The sequence below is a fragment of the Pygocentrus nattereri genome, chromosome 1 (genome assembly GCF_015220715.1).
Source record: "Pygocentrus nattereri isolate fPygNat1 chromosome 1, fPygNat1.pri, whole genome shotgun sequence".
NCBI lineage: Eukaryota > Metazoa > Chordata > Actinopteri > Characiformes > Serrasalmidae > Pygocentrus > Pygocentrus nattereri.
The window spans coordinates 24,998,337-25,019,241 of NC_051211.1; the positions used below are offsets into that span (position 1 = coordinate 24,998,337).

Genomic DNA, 20,905 nt, shown 5'->3' on the forward strand with positions numbered 1-20,905 from the left:
GGAGAGGAATGAAGGTCAGTAGAGACAAGACAGAATACATGTGTGTGAATGAGAGGGAGGCAGGTGGAAAGGTGAAGATGCAAGGAGTAGAGGTAGTAAAGGTGGATGACTTCAAATATCTTGGGTCAACCATCCAGAGCAATGGACAGTGTAGAAAAGAGGTGAAGAAGAGGGTGCAGGCAGGATGGAGTGGAGACGGGTGTCAGGGCTGATGTGTGACAGAAGGATAGCAGCAAGAGTGAAAGGGAAGGTTTACAAGACAGTAGTGCGTCCTGCTATGATGTATGGTTTGGAGACTGTGGCTCTGTCTAAAAGACAGGAGGCTGAGCTGGAGGTGGCGGAGATGAAGATGCTGAGATTTTCGTTGGCAGTGACAAGGATGGACAAGATTAGAAATGAGCAGATCAGAGAAGAGAAGGAGAAGAGGTAGACCTCAGAGAAGGTTTATGGATGTAGTGAAGGTGGACATGGAGATGGTTGGTGTAAAAAGTAGAGGAGGCAGTGGATAGGGCAAGATGGAGGCAGATGATCCGCTGTGGCGACCCCTAAAGGGAGCAGCCGAAAGAAGAAGAAGAAGAAGCAGAAGAAGAAGAAGAAGAAGAAGAAGAAGATTTATATATATGCGTCAACATAGTACGTGAACAGTCACGTCTATGCACGTCTGGAAGTGCACCAACGGAACAGATTCCACAAAACTCCGCATGTGAACTGTGAGGAATTTGTCTTGAGACAAGTTTCACAAAGCTGAGGAGCCGAGTGGATCTTTAGGTTCAGCACCACATCACACATCCACACATTTATACTTATCGCGCTTCATTCTGGAGAACAAAAACAATCCTCCAGGTTTAATCCGACTCAGCCCATGTAAACACCAGCAACATAGCACTGGTGCTCTCAACAACAGGCACAGAGACACAGCATCGTGTGAGGAGGCCGTTTCTCGAGGTTTCTAAGCGGAACTCTTGGGATGACCATCTCCAGGAGTGTAAACACACTCGTAAATAGATATTTGTCTTGGAGCTGAGCATTTGAATCACAAATGTCAGTAACTGCCCTTCAGTTTTACCTCCTTTTTATCGTTTACCTCTATAAATTGACAGGTGGCGGGAATAGCTTTTAAGCTTTTCACCTTTTTTTAGACGTGGCGGATTTCGAACAGTACTGCTGTTCGCAGCCCGAGCGGGAGGCGTGAGAGCCGGAGCCGCCGTCAGGAGATTTAGCAGTGGGGACCGTTTATTTAAGGTGAACACGGACGACGCGCTGTGCTCTTATATTTTGTGTTGTTCAATACTGAGTTCATCTGGAATTAAACGACGACACGTTTGGCTCCCAGGAAATGGCAGCAGCAACTGTTGGAGAAACTGAAGCGTCGCCGGAGCTTTTCCGCTCGTCGCTGTGCAGCAGATCATTTTCCTGTCATTGCGGCTCTACGGAAACAACAGAATATCCGGTTTGCCGCCGTCCGTCTCCTGCAAACATGTGAATTTACATTTACAGCATGTCGGCAGAGGCTCTAATCCAGAGACAGACAGTATTACACCAGGTTAGATGCCGGGACACTGCTGCGTGGGACGGAACGCGTTCAGCCGCCAGAGCACGAACCTACTGAGGTCAGGCACCAGAAATATTCCGTGGTACCTCATCAGTCCAGTTAACGCAGCTCCACTGCCCCACAGCCCAGTCCGGGGGACCCTATGCCCCACTAGTCCAGTTCACTTGTTAGAATGGAGTTTCAATAGTCAAGGCAAATTATTCAGTAGAATGAATCCACAGGCTGTGCAAAACATCACCTGCCTGACTATAACTTCGCGACCTGACACACAGTCATGTGCGTGCTCGGACTTGGCGGACTTCATCTGACGCGGACATGCAGCTCTCTATGGTGTAATGGCCGCTCATTTCTGTGGTGTTGGTATCTATGCTCCTTGCCAAAATGACGACGACCACCCACTCTTTACTTGCAGTCGAATGACAAAAAGGAAGCCCCTCAAAACATTTACTCAAGACATACTGAGCCTTACGGACAAGCAAAACGTGGACTTTACTCACTGTAAATATTCCAAGCTCACACTCTTGGAAGCAGTCGGAGTGCACGTTTCAGTAAAACACGAGCGGATTGGCAGGTTTTGCTCCAATCACAGCGACACTGCGTTGAGAGTAGAGGAGTTTCAGCGCTCGTCATGAACCAGCGACAGCTGCACGCGAGTGTGGCATGGGGCTGTGCCCTGGTCCAGCTCTCTTCAAAGCACAGGTGATGGGAGGAAAACAGAAAAGAAAACAGAAGTTTTATAGTGCAGAAGTGGTCTGAGGACGGTGAGAATCGCAGACGCAGTGGGCGACCACCATTCCTTCGTCTTAAAGACATACAATACACCTTCAGACCCTCTCCAGAGCAGCTCGCTCTCGCTGTTCTCACGTGTCTACTTTAAGATTTCAAACAGTGGTGAAAAAGGACAGATCAATTCTGCGTCAGTGAAAGAAGATGGTATTACTCAATTAAACCTGCAAATATGGAGCCAAAAACACGAGTGAACGTCAAAACGACATCAATTAAGACAAATTAGCAGTTTTATATGAATTTGGCTAGTTTTAATTAAACCAATACATTTAAATGCATGGGGGCTGATCAAAAGAGAAAATATATCTCCTGGCCTTCGTGATTTGTAACGAGCACTTACGAGGTCTAATGGAAAAGTATGGAGGTAAAAAAAAAAAAAAAAAAAGTTTTTTTTCCACTTGGAAAGGTAATTAAGAAAAAAAGTACAAGTAATCAATTACAATAATACTCAAGTACAAAACTTCCAAAATAATACTTAAGGATAAAATATGACTAAATTATTTTCCACCACTCTATAATGGTGATAATGAAGCATTTCATAAAAGCGTCAAGAAAAATATAACATTCACACTAGCTACCGTGAAAGTCCTCAGCTTCACTTTTCACTTTATTAAATGAGTTCAGTTCATATGGATAAACAGATTGTCTCCATCCATCTCTCTGTGTCAACATTCAAGCCACTCATTCACCTTGGGCCAGAATGTTGAGTAAAATGGGGGGGTGCACATAGTTCAGAAGGGCTCCTGATGCAGTGAAAAACAGTATAGAAGAGAATGAAAGGGGAAAGGACTTTGCATCATCCAACATCATTGTCTTTATGATGCAAACTGCACAATTGTACACATACTGAAAATGTTTTAAAAAATAAATACAATTCTAACCCATGTAGAGACACATGCCTAGGGTCAATGGATCAACATAGAAGAGTCCAACACTTTACGCATCAAGCATGTCAATCAACCCAGAGTTTGATACATACAACCACTGATCTCTGATCAGAAGGAAGTGTTTTGAGTACAAGCTTCGAACATACATGTGTGGGAGAATGCTAAAGAGCAGTTTTCACAGAAGTGTAAAAAAAAAAAAACACACACAAACAAAAAAAACAAAAACACAGACATCTATGATCCACTGTCACCAAAGCATCTCCTTCATGGCTCAACGTTGACCAGTTACACCAATTTAATCTGGTGTAAACATTTCAAGCAGCTGGCTCCGTCTCAAACTGTTCCCTTCATGACAAAGAATGTCAGACCACTTTGTCTCAAAGCACATCTGAGTGTTCTCATGTTCAAACGTCCATCCGTGAAGACAAGACAAACAAGGTCACAGACAACAAGTCAGTTGGACATGTACCTCATAGCGGCAAGTTACATATATGCAATACAACACAGCTGTCCAAACTTTATCATTCTTCAAACGGTTCTCCTCGTTAGAACTCATGAGTCGATTTCAGGTCCCAAAGATACGGACCCGAGTACAGTACATGTTGAAACAGGATTACACAACACACAATGAAGAAAACAAAATCAAAGCTACAAAGCAGATGATGACCCAAGAGAGATGGAGGGGGAAAAATGTTCAGGTTGGGGAGGCAAAGAAAAAAAAAAAAAAGTGGTACAATTTCAATATTTACATAAAAACTGCTTAAAAACAAAATATATTTACAAAAGGATGGGAGGATCCAACCTTATCAAAGACACACCCACTCCACAACATGAGGAAATAAAAGACAACCAAATAAAATAAAGTTAAAGATTATCATGAGAGCTTCACAGATCAAGATGGAACTCTTTAGGGACAGAAGATGGCCACACCAACAAAGTCTGAGATATGTTTCTTGAGTAGAACAACTCCTTTTAAAAGGAGAAACAAGCAGTCAGATGTTCAGACATCACAGGTTCACTATAATCTCTCTACTGACCAATACTGACAGAGACCTGACCAGGACCTGTATTCATGAAGCTTCCTAGAGTAGCCACCCCTTTCAGTTAAAACCTTGGTTTTAACAAGCCCTTGTCTACTTGGCCTCACCATTTTGCCTGGGGGGAATGCCTAAAGATCTAAAAGATATCTTAAGGGATTTTTCATTACTTTATTAGATCAAGTGAAATGTGTCTGATGAGCCCTTGTTGAATTGACTTCATCAGCAGAAATCACTGCTCCCTTTTCGCCCACCCCCAACAGGCTACAAGGCTATTCAAAAAACAGTAATTAAATACTTCAAAATGCTTCATATTTTTAAACCATAACTCATTTACTGTGCTCATACTGGGCTTACGGTAGCAAACTACTCTGTTATACATATGATGCCACTTCATTACTCTGCTAAACTGCAAATTACAAAGCTCAAGGCTACACAGCTAGCAACAACAAAAGAAGAGGCAATACACCATAGTTCTAAACTAACGCTATAATTCACTTCATGTGCATTACATTAAAAAAAATAATAATTAAGTACCCTTTGCTTTATGAAATTTGCATATCTAGCTAGAGTTTACTGAGGCTAACATAGCTGAAGTGAAGGCATGTACACAACTGAATAATACAATTCTTCTTGGTATTCAATTTTGGCGAGGCAAAGCTGGCGAGGGCATGTTTATAAAAAAAAAAAAAAATACTGAAACAGGGTCTTCATCTATCATAATAATAGTAAAGTCATGGTAAATCTGAGTCTACATCAGCTCACCCACTCTGAGAAGCTTTGTGAATACACATGCTGTGCTGCTGTCTCACAGAAACAAACAATCCCTCAAGCTTAAAAGAATTGTTGGGCCAAAGAAAAAACAAGCAAAAACCTAAAGACAGTGCAATAATTAAAAAAAAAAATAATCCAGTGGGACCAACAGAATAAGGAATATCAGATTAGCTTATAAGACCAAAAAAAAAAAAAAAAATTCCAGATCTAAACTGACCCTTTTCCTAGGCCAAGCTAAGAAAACCTTCCAGTCACATTTTTAAAAACTCTTGCAGAACTGGCAGGACAAGACACTTTTCTTTCCATTGTAGCTCTTGCACTCAAACACGCATGCACACACTCACTTCAGATCCCTCAAGCTTCAACAGGAACTGACTGCTATAGAACAATACCTTATATTAGCCTGATATCCAAACCTATCACCACTTTACATGACCCTACAGAAGCAGACACACGTTAACCTACACTTTTCCCTTCATTAAGAACAAATGGAAAGCTCAAAAGGCTTCTCCACAAGTTTGCCCATGTTGTTCGCCATGTGTGCGGAATTCAACAGGACACCTGCTACGGTTCTGGCCTTTAAGACTGCTGTAAATATCAGACCCAGGGCAGAGTGCTAGCAGCGGACTGTCATCCCAACTCAAATGCACTAAATCTAGATGTTAAAATTATGTACAAGAAAGTAAGAGAGAAGGATATACATTTAAAAATGTCTAAAAGTATAATTTAATAATAGTTAAAAAACAATGGTTTTTACATCACTACTATTTCAGTTGTCTTTAAAACCAGATCAGTGACAAACTTCTAATTGAAGAGAGGATTTGGGGGAATTATTTTGGTGGCTGATGCATCCTTCCTTAGTAAAGATATAGTCAAATAAATTAAGATATATTATTTAAAAAAGGAACAAAAAAAGTCATACTTTAAAAATAATAATAAAAAAAAAATTAAATCTTAGAGGACCTGCCCCTCCTGCCACTTGAACCAATTATTTTAAATCCCTGTAATCAGGAACATGACTGTTGAAACGGCCATAACCTGTGTCACAGGCACTATTAACAGATGTAGCTAGTCAGGACACTCACTCTAAAACGACAGACTTACGAGAACAAATTTTAGCAGGAAAATCAGCGTGTGTTTGTGTGTTGTGCATGTGAATGAGTATGCAGCTTAGACAACTGGATCAGTAGTAGTTGTAGACTTCCCTAACCACTATTTATTAAAATAGTACACAGTCACTGAAGACACTGACATGTCAGAAAAACCTGAATGACTAAATGAGTATGAGCATTAACTTTTTTTGCTTGCTTTTTTTTGTAAGTTTGGAGCTAATAGGGAAGAAGAACCATGTATGAGGTAAGTGTGCATGAGTGCGATCGTGTGTGTACTGAGGAGGTGGCTCAGATACTCTGTGTGTGTGTGTGTGTGTGTGCGCGTGTGTGTGTGTGTGTGTGCGTCTGCTTGAGTCAGTGCTTCAGGCGCTGTTGGTCAGTGTCGAGTTGGGCTGTACAGAACCATCTGAGCCATCTGAGGGAGAGAAAGATGAGAGATCACTGAAAAGGGGGAAACTGCATGTTGTGAGTTCAGTGGGCAAAGTACATAAACAGTTTTTAGGGGTGTAACGATAGGCAAAATTTAAAACAACTGGAATGTATGCCTTGTGTTAACACATTAATGTTTACATGTATAAAGCAGCTTGCATGCGCACCAGAGGCATAAAAATGCATATATTTTCACATTTGAGATGAGGCCAAAGCTACATTATAAGTTTGGAGATTTGGAGACCTCTCTGGTGGAAATATGTAATTGCATGCAATGTGCAGAAGAACATTTTGTAACATTGGTTGTGCTTCGGACCCCTACAAGTGGATGAATCTGATGGTTGCAAGTATGTGTCTTCCAAGGAAAGTGAATTATCATTTTTGTCATTAAAACTTTACTATAATGTTTATTTGGAATTGAAGCCTAAACATTAAGTCGGACCCTCTGTGCGCATAATACATACAGATGTATGATGCGAAAAACTCATGAGCAATCGGGCCAATGCATATTATTTTAGGCTTTACAGGGAAACTTGCAGCAGTGCTCAGAAATCATTTAGAGTGTTTTTATGCTGATTCAGCATTGTTGCTTCTTTCAATTTTAACAAAAACTCTTGCATTGTGCAGCTTCAAATTCTACAAAGATTCTACAAAGCTCTAATTATGTCACACAGACAGGCTTGCCTCAGATGCTTGTCACACCACCCTCTTACAAAACAGACCCCAAAAACTACAACCACTTGAATTTACAACAGGTTTATAAGAAGCCCAGTCTTTAGTGTACATAACAAAACGCACACTTTTCTCTGATAGGATGTATCCGAATGCCTGCAGATGCCTTTAACAGCGGTTTCCATGAAAGATGATAAATGAGAGAGTAGACTGAGGGGTGTTTTAGCGCTACAATTTTAAGTTTCAAAATCGTTACACCCTTAATAAACAATATAAAAAGACACGCATATCAATAACCATCACTCACTGCTTTAACCTCAGCCACTCTTAAAGCCTATCTGGAGCAGGATGGCGGATGGCATCATTACCGTGTGAAGAGGACGTGGTCTGTGCACGGGCATGAGGTGGAATGAGGGTGGAGTTTAGTTGAGGTTGAATAGACAGCTCTGTAATAACAGAAAAAAATAAGAAACAGATAAAGAAAAACAAACAAACAAACAAACAAACAAACAAACAAAAAAAAAATCAATTTTCCACAAAACAAAACTGGACTATCAATGGAAACTAAACCTCTGGCACCTTCACACTAGAGCAGTGAGAGGCAAGAAACTAACCAGCTGTGGTGAAGTTGAAGAGCTGGGGGAGCTCACGCCCGCTGGGCAAGCGTGTGCCTGGCTGACGCAACTCATCGAAAAAGGCGTGAGCGCAGGCCTGAAGTGGAGAGAGGCGTGTCACTGGCGTGTACTCCAGAAGCCGCGAGCACAGAGCGATCGCCTCAGGAGGGGTCCGTGGCTTAAACACCTGCAGAAAAACAAAACAACAGATTTTGAGAGATTATGGTTATGGTGTTGGTCACTTTTCCCCTTTATAAAATATCTGGACATTCCACATCTTTTACCTTTGTCCAAGGATGCGCTTTGATCTGTGGGAATTTGAACTCTGTGTAGTTTGGATTCATTTCTCGAATCTGTTCCCTTGTTGGAGTGCCTAGCACCTGAGAAAAGAAGGGGAAGCAAAAAATAAATAAATTTCAAGGTTTGATGCTGCCCGTTTGGCTTTTGGCAAATTTACTGTGGTATTTGGATATATTTCCACAAACTGCCAGGCAAAACCTCTCAAGTGTATATAAACTGTGAGGGTTCCCTGAATAGAACCTTACTAAAGAGCAAACTGTAACTCCTTTTTCAAACCAAAGACAAAAGAGGAGATGAATAAGATCTTAATGTGTGGAATTACCGCATTACCAAACTAGATAAGTGCATTTCCATAAGCATTTCCATTATTGCCATTGAAGCTAGTATTGGCACCATTATGGCAAGTGGGCAGCCAGCCAAAGCTAGACTAGCAAGCCAACATGTGACCCCACCCCCCTTCATGGGAGGAGGGTTATTCAACGTAATGGTTATTTGATACTGGCAGCTTAGCAGCAGAGAGCACTGTGTTGTGAAGGCGTTTGATGCAAACTGAAAGTGTATTTTCTAAGTATTTTTAATTGCTGTGTGTTCAGATTTGCTTTACTTTTTATTGGCTGTGACGTTATACTACGCTGTAAATTTAAGGACGTACAAAAAGCATAGCATAAGGGCCTAGGACCAATTAAACCCACCAAGTACCCAGAGTTCTATTTTCTAGGTTCACTTAATTGTTATTTCTATCAAATCTGTTCAGAGAGCAGTTTGCATCACTGCTGATGGCAACACAACGGTCTCATTCTTTTTTCAAGTGTTACAAAAGAATTTGGCATGTCTGTATGTTATAATATATACTGGCCAACCACCTGATGATGAATTTTTATAAGGATGACCTTTCTGTAATTGCTGATGGCCTCAATATTCATACAGCGTGCACTAGCAAGAACCTTGGAGTTGTTTCTGATAACCATCACATCTCTGAGTAATTAAACTATCATGCCAACTCTACCTCTACAAGTAAGGACATGTCTCCTGTCCATCAATGAATCAAATTTTGGTCATTCCTTATCTGGTCTACTGCAATGCCCTCCTTGCTCATCGTCCTGACCTAAAAGCTTTCAGAATTATTGGATGACCCCCCAACTTCCAACAATTCCTTTACTTCCTTTCCTACTGTGATCACTTGGTCAAAACCATTCTTCTGGTTCTTGCAGTCCAACTCTCAATGCACTTCACCCCACTACTTCTAGATAGCCTTATATAATTCAGAACTCAGAAATTCCTCACATCTTCACAAAGACCTGACTCAAAGTTTGTGTAGGTTTTCTACACCCTTACACTTCCCAGGGCCAAATATTTAAATGTTTGGTCCATGTACTGCTCTGAGTAAAGTATTCGCTAAAAGAACAAAATGTTCTACCTATATTTGCCTCATTTCCAAAGCTTATCAAATCTAGTAATTTATAATATTTACTCTCACAAGGAAAATACAGATAAATATTGTTACAAGAAGATGCAACAGATATAATAAACAGAGTTTTAGGACAAAAGCCAATGTGCAGCTGTAGCTACAGAGTAAGCTTTTAAAATTGAGATAAAAACAAACAAAACACGCCTAGTAAATAGAACAGATGTTCTTATGTATGTGTGATAAACTACATATATGCAAATACTTCTAAATAAAATGATATATGAACAAATGCTTCAATTAAAACCAGTGCTTTTACACTTTATAAGGTAAAGACAAATTCAAGCACCTGAATAACTTGTATTTTAAATGAAACTCTGCTCCAACAATTTTGTTTTCCACCATTTCTGTAGTGCATTTTTTTTTCTCCTCCGTGTCGTTTCTGCACGGTAACCGAAGGCCTGGAAGGATACATCTGATGCATCCTTGAAATCCCTGCGAACGTAGGCTAGCTGTATATGAAGGATCCTTCACTTCGGAACGACCTGCTATGACAGCATCCTACAATTTGGAACGCAGCTTGCATGTTTAAATATGGTTGCAAATTTTGGCAAATTCTTGTAAGAAATAAATGATTGTCATTAGCTGTTAACCAGCAAGCCTAATACCTAGGAGGCAATGAATGACAAGGATTATTTACCAAATAGTTCCAGATCTAAAATCTGTTGGGGTACATTTAAAGCCACTGTGAAATATTTTATATATGCGCATGTCAAATAAATCCAATATTAAACCACTGTTTCTTTTATGGACTGTGGTACTGATGAGTGGGCCAGGCAATAGCATGGTTGGCCCAAAAACATTAAATATACCCTACATAAGAACCCATTTTTGTTTAAACAGAGGCTGAGAGCTTCACAATTACATGACCACAGACTAAAAAGAAGACAAAATGACAAGAATGCATAATGATGGACTACTGAAAGTTCTAAATCTTTACCACTCACTAGTTCACTACATAAATGTCATGACCGGGGCTGGCTTTGGCCAGTAGCTCTTGAAAGCCATAGTCGTCGACCACACCCTTTGTTATAATTTTGCACTCATGCGTGACTTCCTCACACCGCCACGCTAGTTAAAAATACGGATGTAAATTAAATTCCTCTCTTTCTTCACTTCAGAAGAAAGCAAAGCCTCTTACCTTGATGATTTCCACAAGCTGGTCTACACCGCTGTCTCCAGGGAAAATGGGCTGGCCTAACAGCAGCTCAGCCAGCACACAGCCGGCTGACCAGATGTCAATGTTGGAGGTGTAGTCAGTAGCCCCAAAGATGAGTTCAGGGGCGCGGTAATAACGTGAGCAGATGTAGGAGACGTTGGGCTCACCTCTTACCAACTGCTTTGCACTGTGAGAGTAGGAACAAGATATTGTACGATTTAATCTATTATTCCAGACAAAACCTCTTCATCCTCAACAGCTACAGACTTTGCGGGTATAATGCATGATAAAAACAATATTTATAAGCCTAGCAATTTTACAATAATGTGATACTTGGCTTCTAGGTCACATGAGACTGGTTCACTTGCCTTAACAGAACTGCATGTAAATAAGGCATTCAGCTTCAAGATTTTACAGTCATGTCACTTAGTAACCTTCCATATCTGCTGTTCAATCACAACAACTTTAAAATCTAATATCCTTATATCTTCCAAGATATCATCCAATACTCGACGTGAGAAACCATATATCATTTCACACTGCTGCTTCACTGTTCACGCTCAAGGGCCTCCAACATCACAGGTGTCAGAAAAACATGACAAAATATACTACAAAACTATCAGCAGGCTTCAGACAATACAAGAAATGGTTTTTTTTTTTACTCTCTCACCACTGTTTATTGCGTTTACATGCACACATTATCTAGATGATGTAGTACATTTAAATCCTATTTTGAGATGCATATAGTTGGTTTCAGTGTCGTTCCAAAGTGTTGTACTGCGATTTAGCAGGTACCATGTTTAACTTGCTTTTTTTTTTTTAGTACCTCACCTCAGCGCAGACTCAGAAAAACAAAAGAAACCTCGTACTTGCACTGAAAAACCTAATTCCTGAGCTAAAATCCAGTGCTTTTTATTGCATTCCTTAAATGGATTTCAAGTCCTTATTCCGAATGAAGAAATCAGAGAGAACTGTTTACAGATCACCTGAATAACCAGATAACTGCAGAAATCAGATCTAGATTGGATTTTCATTTGCCTATTTATGACCAGTTTTTAGTTCTAATTTGGCACTTTGTAGAGAATGTGTACTTTTCACATTTTGATCAGGGGCATCCAAACTTTTGCACATGACTATTTATGCATATTAATTTAATTCCATAATATCATGCTACTTCACTACTATTCTCTCCTTGCACTAAAATAGTAAGTGTTAACACTAGTCCTATACATTTGTCCCTGCACACATGCATTTTTGTTCATATTGCATAATTTCCACACCGAAATTGCAAATACTGTTTATTATCCAAACGTTTAGTATTTTTAGTATATCCTTGTTGACAGAGTTTTATTTAGTTGTTTTCCCCTCTGTAGATATGGTTTTGTGTGGGACGTCCTTGGTTTTGTATGGGACAAATAAAATTTACAACAGCATGCAACAGAATTTCAAAACCTGTCTAAGTGCAACCTCTTAACATACATAATTGCTGCTACAAATAAACTGTGCACTGCCTTTGTTAATGTACTACATTAAGACAGTCATTACCACTCAGCCAAGAGACAGCCGTGACTCCCGACAGAGACGCATGAGAAATATCCCACTATTGCAGGTTAAAAGTATGACTGATTAGCCACTCAAGGAGACTGTGTGCTATGCAGCTGGTATGTGTGAAGTAAATACTGAGAAAATAAAGTGCTCTTAAGTTCTTTATATTTTATTCAAGCTAAAAAGGAAGGCAGATGCTTTACATACATCAGATGATTATTATTACACTGTCAAACTCTTTGATGCTCTCTCATGCTTCATACTTTACGCTTTCAGGACGCGAAACTCAAAAAATTTTAATGGCACGTTTGGTTCCATCAATAATGACATCGCTATAGGGATATGGTGCCTAGGGAATCCAAGTTCTAATATTCTGCTCACATTCCGTCCAAAAATGTAATGTCTATCTACAATAAAAGACCAGCATTATATCATGTGTGCCCCTTAAATCAATATGCAAAACTACCAACACCAATGGAAAGCAGTGATCTCTATAACATGCATCTCAATTTATAAGTGCTGTCCCATTTTGGAGGTCAGCAAAGAAGACCACTCCCATACCATCTCTCTCACTTGCCTCCTATTAGTCATGAGTTCGGGGCAGGAACAGGCTTAAATGTTAAATTTAAAATTACACTCTTCACAGTGTGGTCTTGTAAATGCCTCTAGACCGACAGGTCTACCATGGAGAAATAACAATCCATGTTATCCAGCTTTTATGAGCAGATATTTTCAGTTCATTAACACATTTTGCCCACCTGCCAAAGTCACACAGCTTGAGCACGGCCGTCTCTGGGTCCACCAGCAGGTTCTGGGGTTTAATGTCTCTGTGACAAACACCCTGGGAATGAATATAGGCCAGACTGCGGAACAGCTGGTACATGTAGACCTTGGGGGGAGAAAGAGAGAAAGACAGAAAGAGAGGGGAAGAAACAGAGTAAGAGAGAGTGATAGTAAAAAAGAGGAAAATGGGAGACAATGGAAGAGAGAGAGCGAGTTCAACAACTGTCATCAAAATCTTTTTTTTTTTTCTGAGTGGATTCTACACTCACTCACATGTCAGGCAAACTACTCACTAACAAATGTTGACTCTGCGAACATTCTTACCTTCACATAAATGACAGGAATGATGGTCTTGGCCTTGTTGAAATGCCGTGCCACCCTGTATACCGTTTCTGGCACAAAGTCCAGCACCAAGTTCAGATACACCTCATCTTTCTGTAGGGAGACATCTTTAATTAATTAACTATAATAACAAAAATGACAAAGCCAAACTGAACTTTGATTACATTGTTAAATGCATACTACATATACATATCCTAGTACAACTACAAAGACAGCAAGCTGACCTTAGATCCCTACTTATTCTTAGAACATCAAGAACGAAGACAACCAGACAAAATCAAAAAAACAAAATCATGTAATAAAACATTAGAGAAGTTACAGAGCGTAGCTTTAAATAACACTATCTACTGAGTGCCAAATTTCCACCACCTGTACAGACAGCAGAGCATGATTACACTTGCCTACACAGACAATCTATCCTTTCAAAAGTCCTTAATAATTGTGAGAGCTTTTCCAGCGCGCTCAAAGCCGATGATCAGATAGCATTCGTACTGACCTCTATACCTCACTGCCTCTTCAGAGCAATACCATGTAAAATTAATCACGCTCATTCTACCCACAATGTTAAAATAGTAGCATTCAAAACAAACAGTCCAATAGCGTATAAGATCCTTTAGATGATTTACTAGAATACTACAATAACCTACAGTACTCAGTACAAGTACACACATAAAGAACACAAACACAGATGCATTACGTAGCACTACTGAGGTAACCTAGCTCGAAAAGCAGATGGGCTCTGCCAGAAAACGCCAACCTACATGTAAGTTGTAATGCACTAATTTGGGAATTGTTAGTCACAGCAGACATCCAATACTCTCGTGTATGCATTTGCTGATGATGTCATACATGTTCACTGGCAATCATTTTTATAAGCATTATTACCCATCAATACCATTCCTTTATCCTCCCTACATGTAAGTACACTCTCTGCAATCAATCAATCAATAAATAAGGTATGAAACGGTCACTGGGGCAGTACCCCCCTTGCCACTGGGGTGGTACCCTCAAGGGTACATCTCAGTGCCTTTAGTCAGGGAACATATTTGTACCAAAAATCCATTGAAATTGTTGTATTAACTCCACACCCCATCTCATTTCTAGGCTTTTTATTTTGTTGTTCTATTTTTGAAACATTAGGTTATGAAAAAAGTACAAACATACTTTACCACTGGGAACAATTTATTTGAGGTACACAATTGGACCTTAAAACCACTGTGGTACCTTTGAGCATACATTTACACTGATTGCGCAAAAAAAAAAAAAAATCTTGCCTTTATTTGTAATGGCTTTCAGAAACAGACTTCAGTATATAACTACCAAATTTCAAACTGTGGGAATGGATCCTCATAACTATAGTCACTAGACTTAAATGCATTTATATAAATTATGTAAACAGTTGGACAGTCCTAGCTTTTCTTTGCTGTTGAAGTCATACACGTTCATCAGCAATCATTTTTATAAGCATTATTACCCATTCATATGAAACTTTATATATATATATATATATATATATATATATATATATATATACACACACACACACACATACATATACACATATATATACACACACACACACACACACACACACACACACTTCCAATGAAGTTGGGACGTTGTGTAAAACAAAAACTGAATACGATGATTTGCAAATCCTTTTCAACCCATATGCAATTGAATACACTACAAAGACAAGATATTTAATGTTTGTTTAAACGGATACATTTTTACTGTTTTTTGCAAATATTCACTCATTTTGAATTTGATGCCTGCAACACGTTCCAAAGAAGTTGGGACAGGGGCGTGTTTACCGCTGTGTTACATCACCTTTCCTTTTAACAACACTCAATAAGCGTTTGGGAACTGAGGACACTAATTGTTGAAGCTTTGGAGGTGGAATTCTTTCCCATTCTTTCTTGATGTACAACTTCAGTAGCTCAACAGTCCGGGGTCTCCATTGTTGTATTTTGTGCTTCATAATGCGCCACACATTTTCAATGGGAGACCGGTCTGGACTGCAGGCAGGCCAGTCTAGTACCCGCACTCTTTTACTACAAAGCCACGCTGTTGTAACACGTGCAGAATGTGGCTTGGCATTGTCCCTGCTTATTTCAGCAAGACGTCCCTGAAAAAGACGTTGCTTGGTTGCTCCAAAACCTGTATGTACCTGTATGTTTCAGCATTAATGGTGCCTTTACAGATGGGCAAGTTATCCATGCCATGGGCACTAACACACACCCATACCATCAGAGATGCTGGCTTTTGAACGCTGATAATGATGTCGGTTTTTAATGCAGTGCCGCCTGAGGGATCGAAGGTCACCAAGGTTTCCAATTAACCTGTACACGTGTGGAATGTTCCAAACAGGTTTTTTTTTTTTTAGCATTCCTCAACTTTTGGTGCCCCTGTCCCAACTTCTTTGGAACATGTTGCAAGCATCAAATTCAAAATGAGTGAATATTTGCAAAAGAACAATAAAGTTTATCCGTTTGTTTAAACATTAAATATCTTGTCTTTGTAGTGTATTCAATTGCACATGGCCGCAACTCAATGCATTTAGGCATGTAGAGGTGATAGAAAGGCAACAGTAACTCAAATAACCAACCAAAATCTCTGAGGAATGTTTCCAACACCTTGCTGAAAGTATGCCATGAAGAATTAAGGCAGTTCTGAAGGCAAAAGGGGGTCCAACCCTTTACTAGTGAGGAGTACCTAAAAAAGTGGCCGGTGAGTGTACACACACATTAGTGGATGACTGACTGTAGTGAAGACGAGACGATTGAACATCTTTTCATTCACTGTCCGAGAACAACAGACATCTGGAGGAAATTACAGCATATTGGGCTGAAGTTGGACATTAATGTTAAAAGTGTAATGTTCGGGATTTTTAATGAAACTTTTTCCAAATGTGTGTTAGAGTTCTATTGGTTCATCGTTTGTGTTGTTAATTGTAAGATCTGGAAGACGCGCTGTAAAATGGTTATAGAGCAGTGCGAAATACCTGCAGAAACTGTTTATAAACAAATACTGTGTGAGATCAAAAGACTAAGGACAATAGACACTCGAGGAAAGAGCCAGTTCCCCTGGACTCTGCTGGATTTTTAATCAGTGCTGTATGTTTCTAATGTAAATAATACTGTAGGAATGTTGATGAATGTGGATTTTGTATTTTGCATCTGAAAATGTGTTTGTATTGAAATAATATTCCTTAATAAAGTTTGTTATAAAAAAGAAAAAAAAAGTTGCCTTTAGCAAGGTATATATGTTTAAAAAAAAAAATTCTCTCTCATATATATAAATAAAATACACACTCTTTTTTATTTATACCTTGCTAAAGGCAAATGTCAACTTTTTTCCTTCTCCGTTTAGCTGGTAAAGAGTTTGAGTATAAGTAAACGACCACAGTACTGGTGTCAATGCATCCCCATAATGGACATATCATGGCCCAATAGTCCAAGGCAATTCTTTAGAAAAAGCTTAAAAGACATGCTTCTGCAGAGGCTTCTTTTTAGCTACATTCATATTACAGGCCTCCTTGCTCAGTTTCAAGTTTTTCTTCAGATCTGATCTTTAATATAAACAAACCCATGTCCTGAAGCAACCTGTATGCACACACCCTAATTAATAACACCACTTGAATGAACCACTTGCATCAAGAAGAAACTAACCAGCAAAATATGACTTCAGCTGACTTGAGCTAATCCGCTGCTGCCACACTGAATGATGATGTATGTGCAGCAAGAGCAAAAAAGTCCAAGAAACATGAATTCCGATTTGGTCATGTCACATTGAGGTCGCATGGCCATAATCAGACATGTAGCCGATCTGGGCGTAAATGAGTTATAATCATGTTATGAGCCTCATTGCTAAATTCTGATTTTTTCCTGAGATCTGATCTTTCTAACTTGTAAGTTTACATTCATGTAGCTAAGTGACTCAAATCTGCCATTGTGAGTAAATCAGTGTCCTAAAACAACCTGCATGCACACACTAATCAATAACATCATGTGATGTATAACAAAAATAACAGCATGACGACACATGCAGTGAAAACAACAACAAATTCCAATCAAACCACTCTCTTTTTCACCGCAGGGCACTTCCACATGAACACGATTTGACACAGAAGGTTTCAAAACTGGGCTACGCAGGTTTTTTTCCCAGCATGGTTAGCTAACTGTGTTCAGAGCCACAGAATTGTTTATGCCAGTATAGTACTTTTTTCAAACCTGAAAACAATCAAATGTGTTCAGATCACTCACATGCATGCCAAATGAATGAAAGCAGTGCATAATATTAAATCCACTATTCAATAAACATCAAAACGTCAGTCTCGCACCTATTTTGCATTTTCTATGGTGCTCTGAGATGCATCCTGCTGGGCTTGTGCAGTTAGCCAGCTACAGAGGATAAAGCTGTTGTTGGAAAGACCGACAGAATCGAAGGTGTGTTGTGGTGCATGCCATGTGTATAGCTATTCACCAGTTAATAGCCAATCTTTTGTTGTCTTCAGTATTTCTTGGTTCTGATTAAATGGCACAATAGATGGAAAAAGAAACTAACTGGTTTCACAAGTCTGTACCTTGTGGAACAGCACAGTACAGCCCTGAGAACCATTTGGCTCGACAGTTTTAGAGAAGCCACTGAAGGCCACGAATCAGATACATATCTGATCAAGGAGCACATATGAAAATTACTTGGATCTGATTTGAAACTAACAGATTTGGGCCTCCACAAAGCTTTCATTTTTATTTAGTTTTTTTGTCAAAATAAAGAAAAAAAAAAAAACAGATTTGTAACATTTTAGTCTAGCAATGTGAATGTTGCCTTAAATAAAAGCAGCAGGAAAAGCATGGTTTTCGTTCTTACCTTCTCACCACTGGAGTAGAAGAAGTACCGTAGTCTAACTATGTTACAGTGGTCCAGTTTCCTCATGATCTGTAGCTCTCGATTCTAAAAACACAGACAGGTAAGGGAAAGGTTACCATACACAATGATCTCTCACTTGGATGCTCTTTCAGTGAAATTAAATTTCAACAGGTGCAATGAAGCTAAAACTATGACAAAATGTGTGCAAGTGTATGTGTTCATTTTAACACACCTTAAACCTTTTATCTTGAAGAACTTTTTTGATGGCCACCAACTCCTGGGTGTCAATGAGGCGTGCTTGATAAACCACACCGAACGAGCCATTGCCGATCACCTTGATGTCTGTATAGGACACCTCTTGTGGACGGTCTGGACCTTGACCAGGGGTGGCGACCACTGTCGTCACCTCACCTCCAGCTCCTTAAAAGTATTTATGCATGTAAGTTTGCATTACATATGCATATACACACACACACACACACACACACACACACACACACACACAGATAGATAGATAAAAATAAATTGAGTAAAGGACTGCTACAGTGCTCATCTATGACTTCCCCCTTTCTCCTTATAACAACCAACAAGATCCCAAAAAGAGTGGTACACATCTCAGTTACAGAGAGATCACAGTACTTTTGCACATCTATAGGAAAACGAGTCATTCACTTAAATACAAAAACTAGTAGTATAATCCCCCCACATGTAGCCCTTTGACTAAGTACTAGACAAACCCATTTCACTTAATTTTAATACTACATATACTCAGCAGCAGTAGCTGAATCTACGTGGACCTTTCACTTCAAAAGCTAGTACTAAAATAAACCGTTGCCACATTACTAGTTTACTGCCATCAAGAACAATCAGGTCTACCTCCAACATCCATGCGTATGGGGTGCAGATTTAGTGGTGGTCTACATAACTAAGCTGATATTTTATACCACCGAGTCTCGACTGAGCACTATAAACCGCTGCAAGCAAAACAGTGATATTGCTTTACAGCTCATCAAGTTCCGCTGGTCAAGCACACCTATAATGTACTTTATATAAAACGTCTTTCAAGCCAGGCACTCTTAACTGTGGCTGGCAGGCCAGTTTTGGCAAGCTAGGTTAGCTAATCTATTTAGCACTGGTACGGATCAGAAAACACAGGTTAACTAACTAACCTAGCTAAGCTAGATAGCCAAGTTAATATGTTAGACTATAATCGGTAGTTTGCCCTCACCTCATCAAACAACAGAGATTATGGGAACTGGTCAGCCAACGAGCTGGCTGGCTAACTGATGTGACCTACACACACTCTGAAACAATACCTAACGATAGCTGTGTGTCAAAAGTGAGATCCTTTGCAATTTTAAGCTGTTCGTAACTTAGCTAGTAAGCTATGCTAGCTAGCTAGCTCACTATAATGCAAAGATAATGCCGACAAGCTAACCTAGCTAAGCTACCACCTATTAGCCTGGCAACAATGAAACCATAACACCTAACTATTTGACTTCATACACTCTAGGAAACGTTTGCCAAGTCCAACAATAATTATGCCAATGCCGTCTCCAAGCATGAAAAATGGGGAAAATAACGGAAACAATAACTAGTTATCCAAGTTACCTAACTTGTCTGGGCAAAGCTTTAGCTGTGAACAAGTTCACTAGCCAAAGTTAGCTTACCGACCGAGGTAACAAACAAGCCGTTGTGCCGAAAAAGTGACTGGGTGCTGCATTAATGTAAGCATTAGCTCCTGTCGGGTTTAAAACGACCGTTTACCTGCTTATTAAGGGCCAAAAGAACCGTTTGAATACTCACTCCCCAACTTCAGATTAGACGAGCTTCCCCCCGAGGCCTGAGAGACCCCGGACTTTCCCGTGTTACTCCCCACGACAGCGGCTGATCCCGCGGATGATGAAGCGGCGCCGGGAGGGTCAGCAAACGAGCTCGTCCTGGGCCGCCCGCTGCCGCTCATATCTGTTTAAAAGCTTGTGGTGGGGCAGGAGATTACGGCTCAGCGGAGTTTTCACTGACAAAGGCGAGACAGTGGCTTACCGTGACTTAAATAACGAGCTAAAAAAGAAAAGGATTCAAGAATTTTGCCACCCTCCAGCCGCGGCTCCCTCCGGTCACTTGGACTGTCAAATCACGATGCCACCTGGGAAATGAAGTTCTGGCTGGCTGCGCCTTGGGAAGCCTTGACGGGACACAGGACTCAAAACAACTACGAGGGTTGAAGTAGGCGCATCAGAGCCGGAGATGGCGCTCCGCTCACGGGCAAAAGAAAGGCCGGATTTCATCCGCCCAGCACTTTAAAGCCCTCTCAGAGGATGTTTCACTGCTCTTAGAAAATTTTACATCTCTGTTTTTTAAATCTCACTGTAGTTCCTCAGTATGCTCATACTGCAAATTGTTTTAGGCTATAGGCTGAAATGTCATTTTTTTCGGAAAGAAGTCATCAGATTTTTACACATACAGGCAATAGCATGTTCGCGAGAATTCTGGGATGTGTAGTTCCTTAATTAAACCGAACCTTCTTAAGTCTTCTAGCTCATAGTTAGTTGATAGGCTCTACTCTTGTTTACAAC

General features: G+C 40.0%; 2 protein-coding genes across 6 annotated transcripts in view; both read right to left on the bottom strand.

Moving 5' to 3' along the window:
* The window catches only part of LOC108433747 (zinc finger protein 574-like), a 36,450-nt gene extending 33,670 nt beyond the window's left edge, over positions 1-2,780 (bottom strand). For all 3 annotated transcript variants that reach the window (XM_017708512.2, XM_037536685.1, XM_017708510.2), the window contains exon 1: positions 2,050-2,780. The gene's annotated coding sequence lies outside the window, so the exon portion shown is untranslated. The remainder of the gene's footprint in view (positions 1-2,049) is intronic.
* A 133-nt stretch (positions 2,781-2,913) lies between these two features.
* Positions 2,914-20,568, bottom strand: gsk3aa (glycogen synthase kinase 3 alpha a). 3 transcript variants are annotated; one of them, XM_017708514.2, is made up of 10 exons: positions 20,136-20,566; positions 18,562-18,749; positions 18,330-18,413; positions 13,440-13,550; positions 13,091-13,221; positions 10,770-10,974; positions 8,148-8,243; positions 7,864-8,050; positions 7,557-7,695; positions 2,914-6,563 (listed from the first exon to the last, which is right to left on the bottom strand). In XM_017708514.2, exons 1-9 carry the CDS (start codon positions 20,290-20,292, stop codon positions 7,577-7,579), a joined length of 1,278 nt encoding a protein of 425 aa, XP_017564003.1. In that variant the 5' UTR covers positions 20,293-20,566; the 3' UTR covers positions 2,914-6,563; positions 7,557-7,576. The 3 variants fall into 3 exon arrangements, with proteins under 3 accessions (XP_017564003.1, XP_037392592.1, XP_017564002.1); XM_017708513.2 differs by having other exon boundaries at positions 2,928-6,563; positions 7,618-7,695; positions 20,136-20,564; XM_037536695.1 differs by lacking the exon at positions 7,557-7,695 and having other exon boundaries at positions 20,136-20,568.
* Positions 20,569-20,905: the final 337 nt, after the last annotated feature.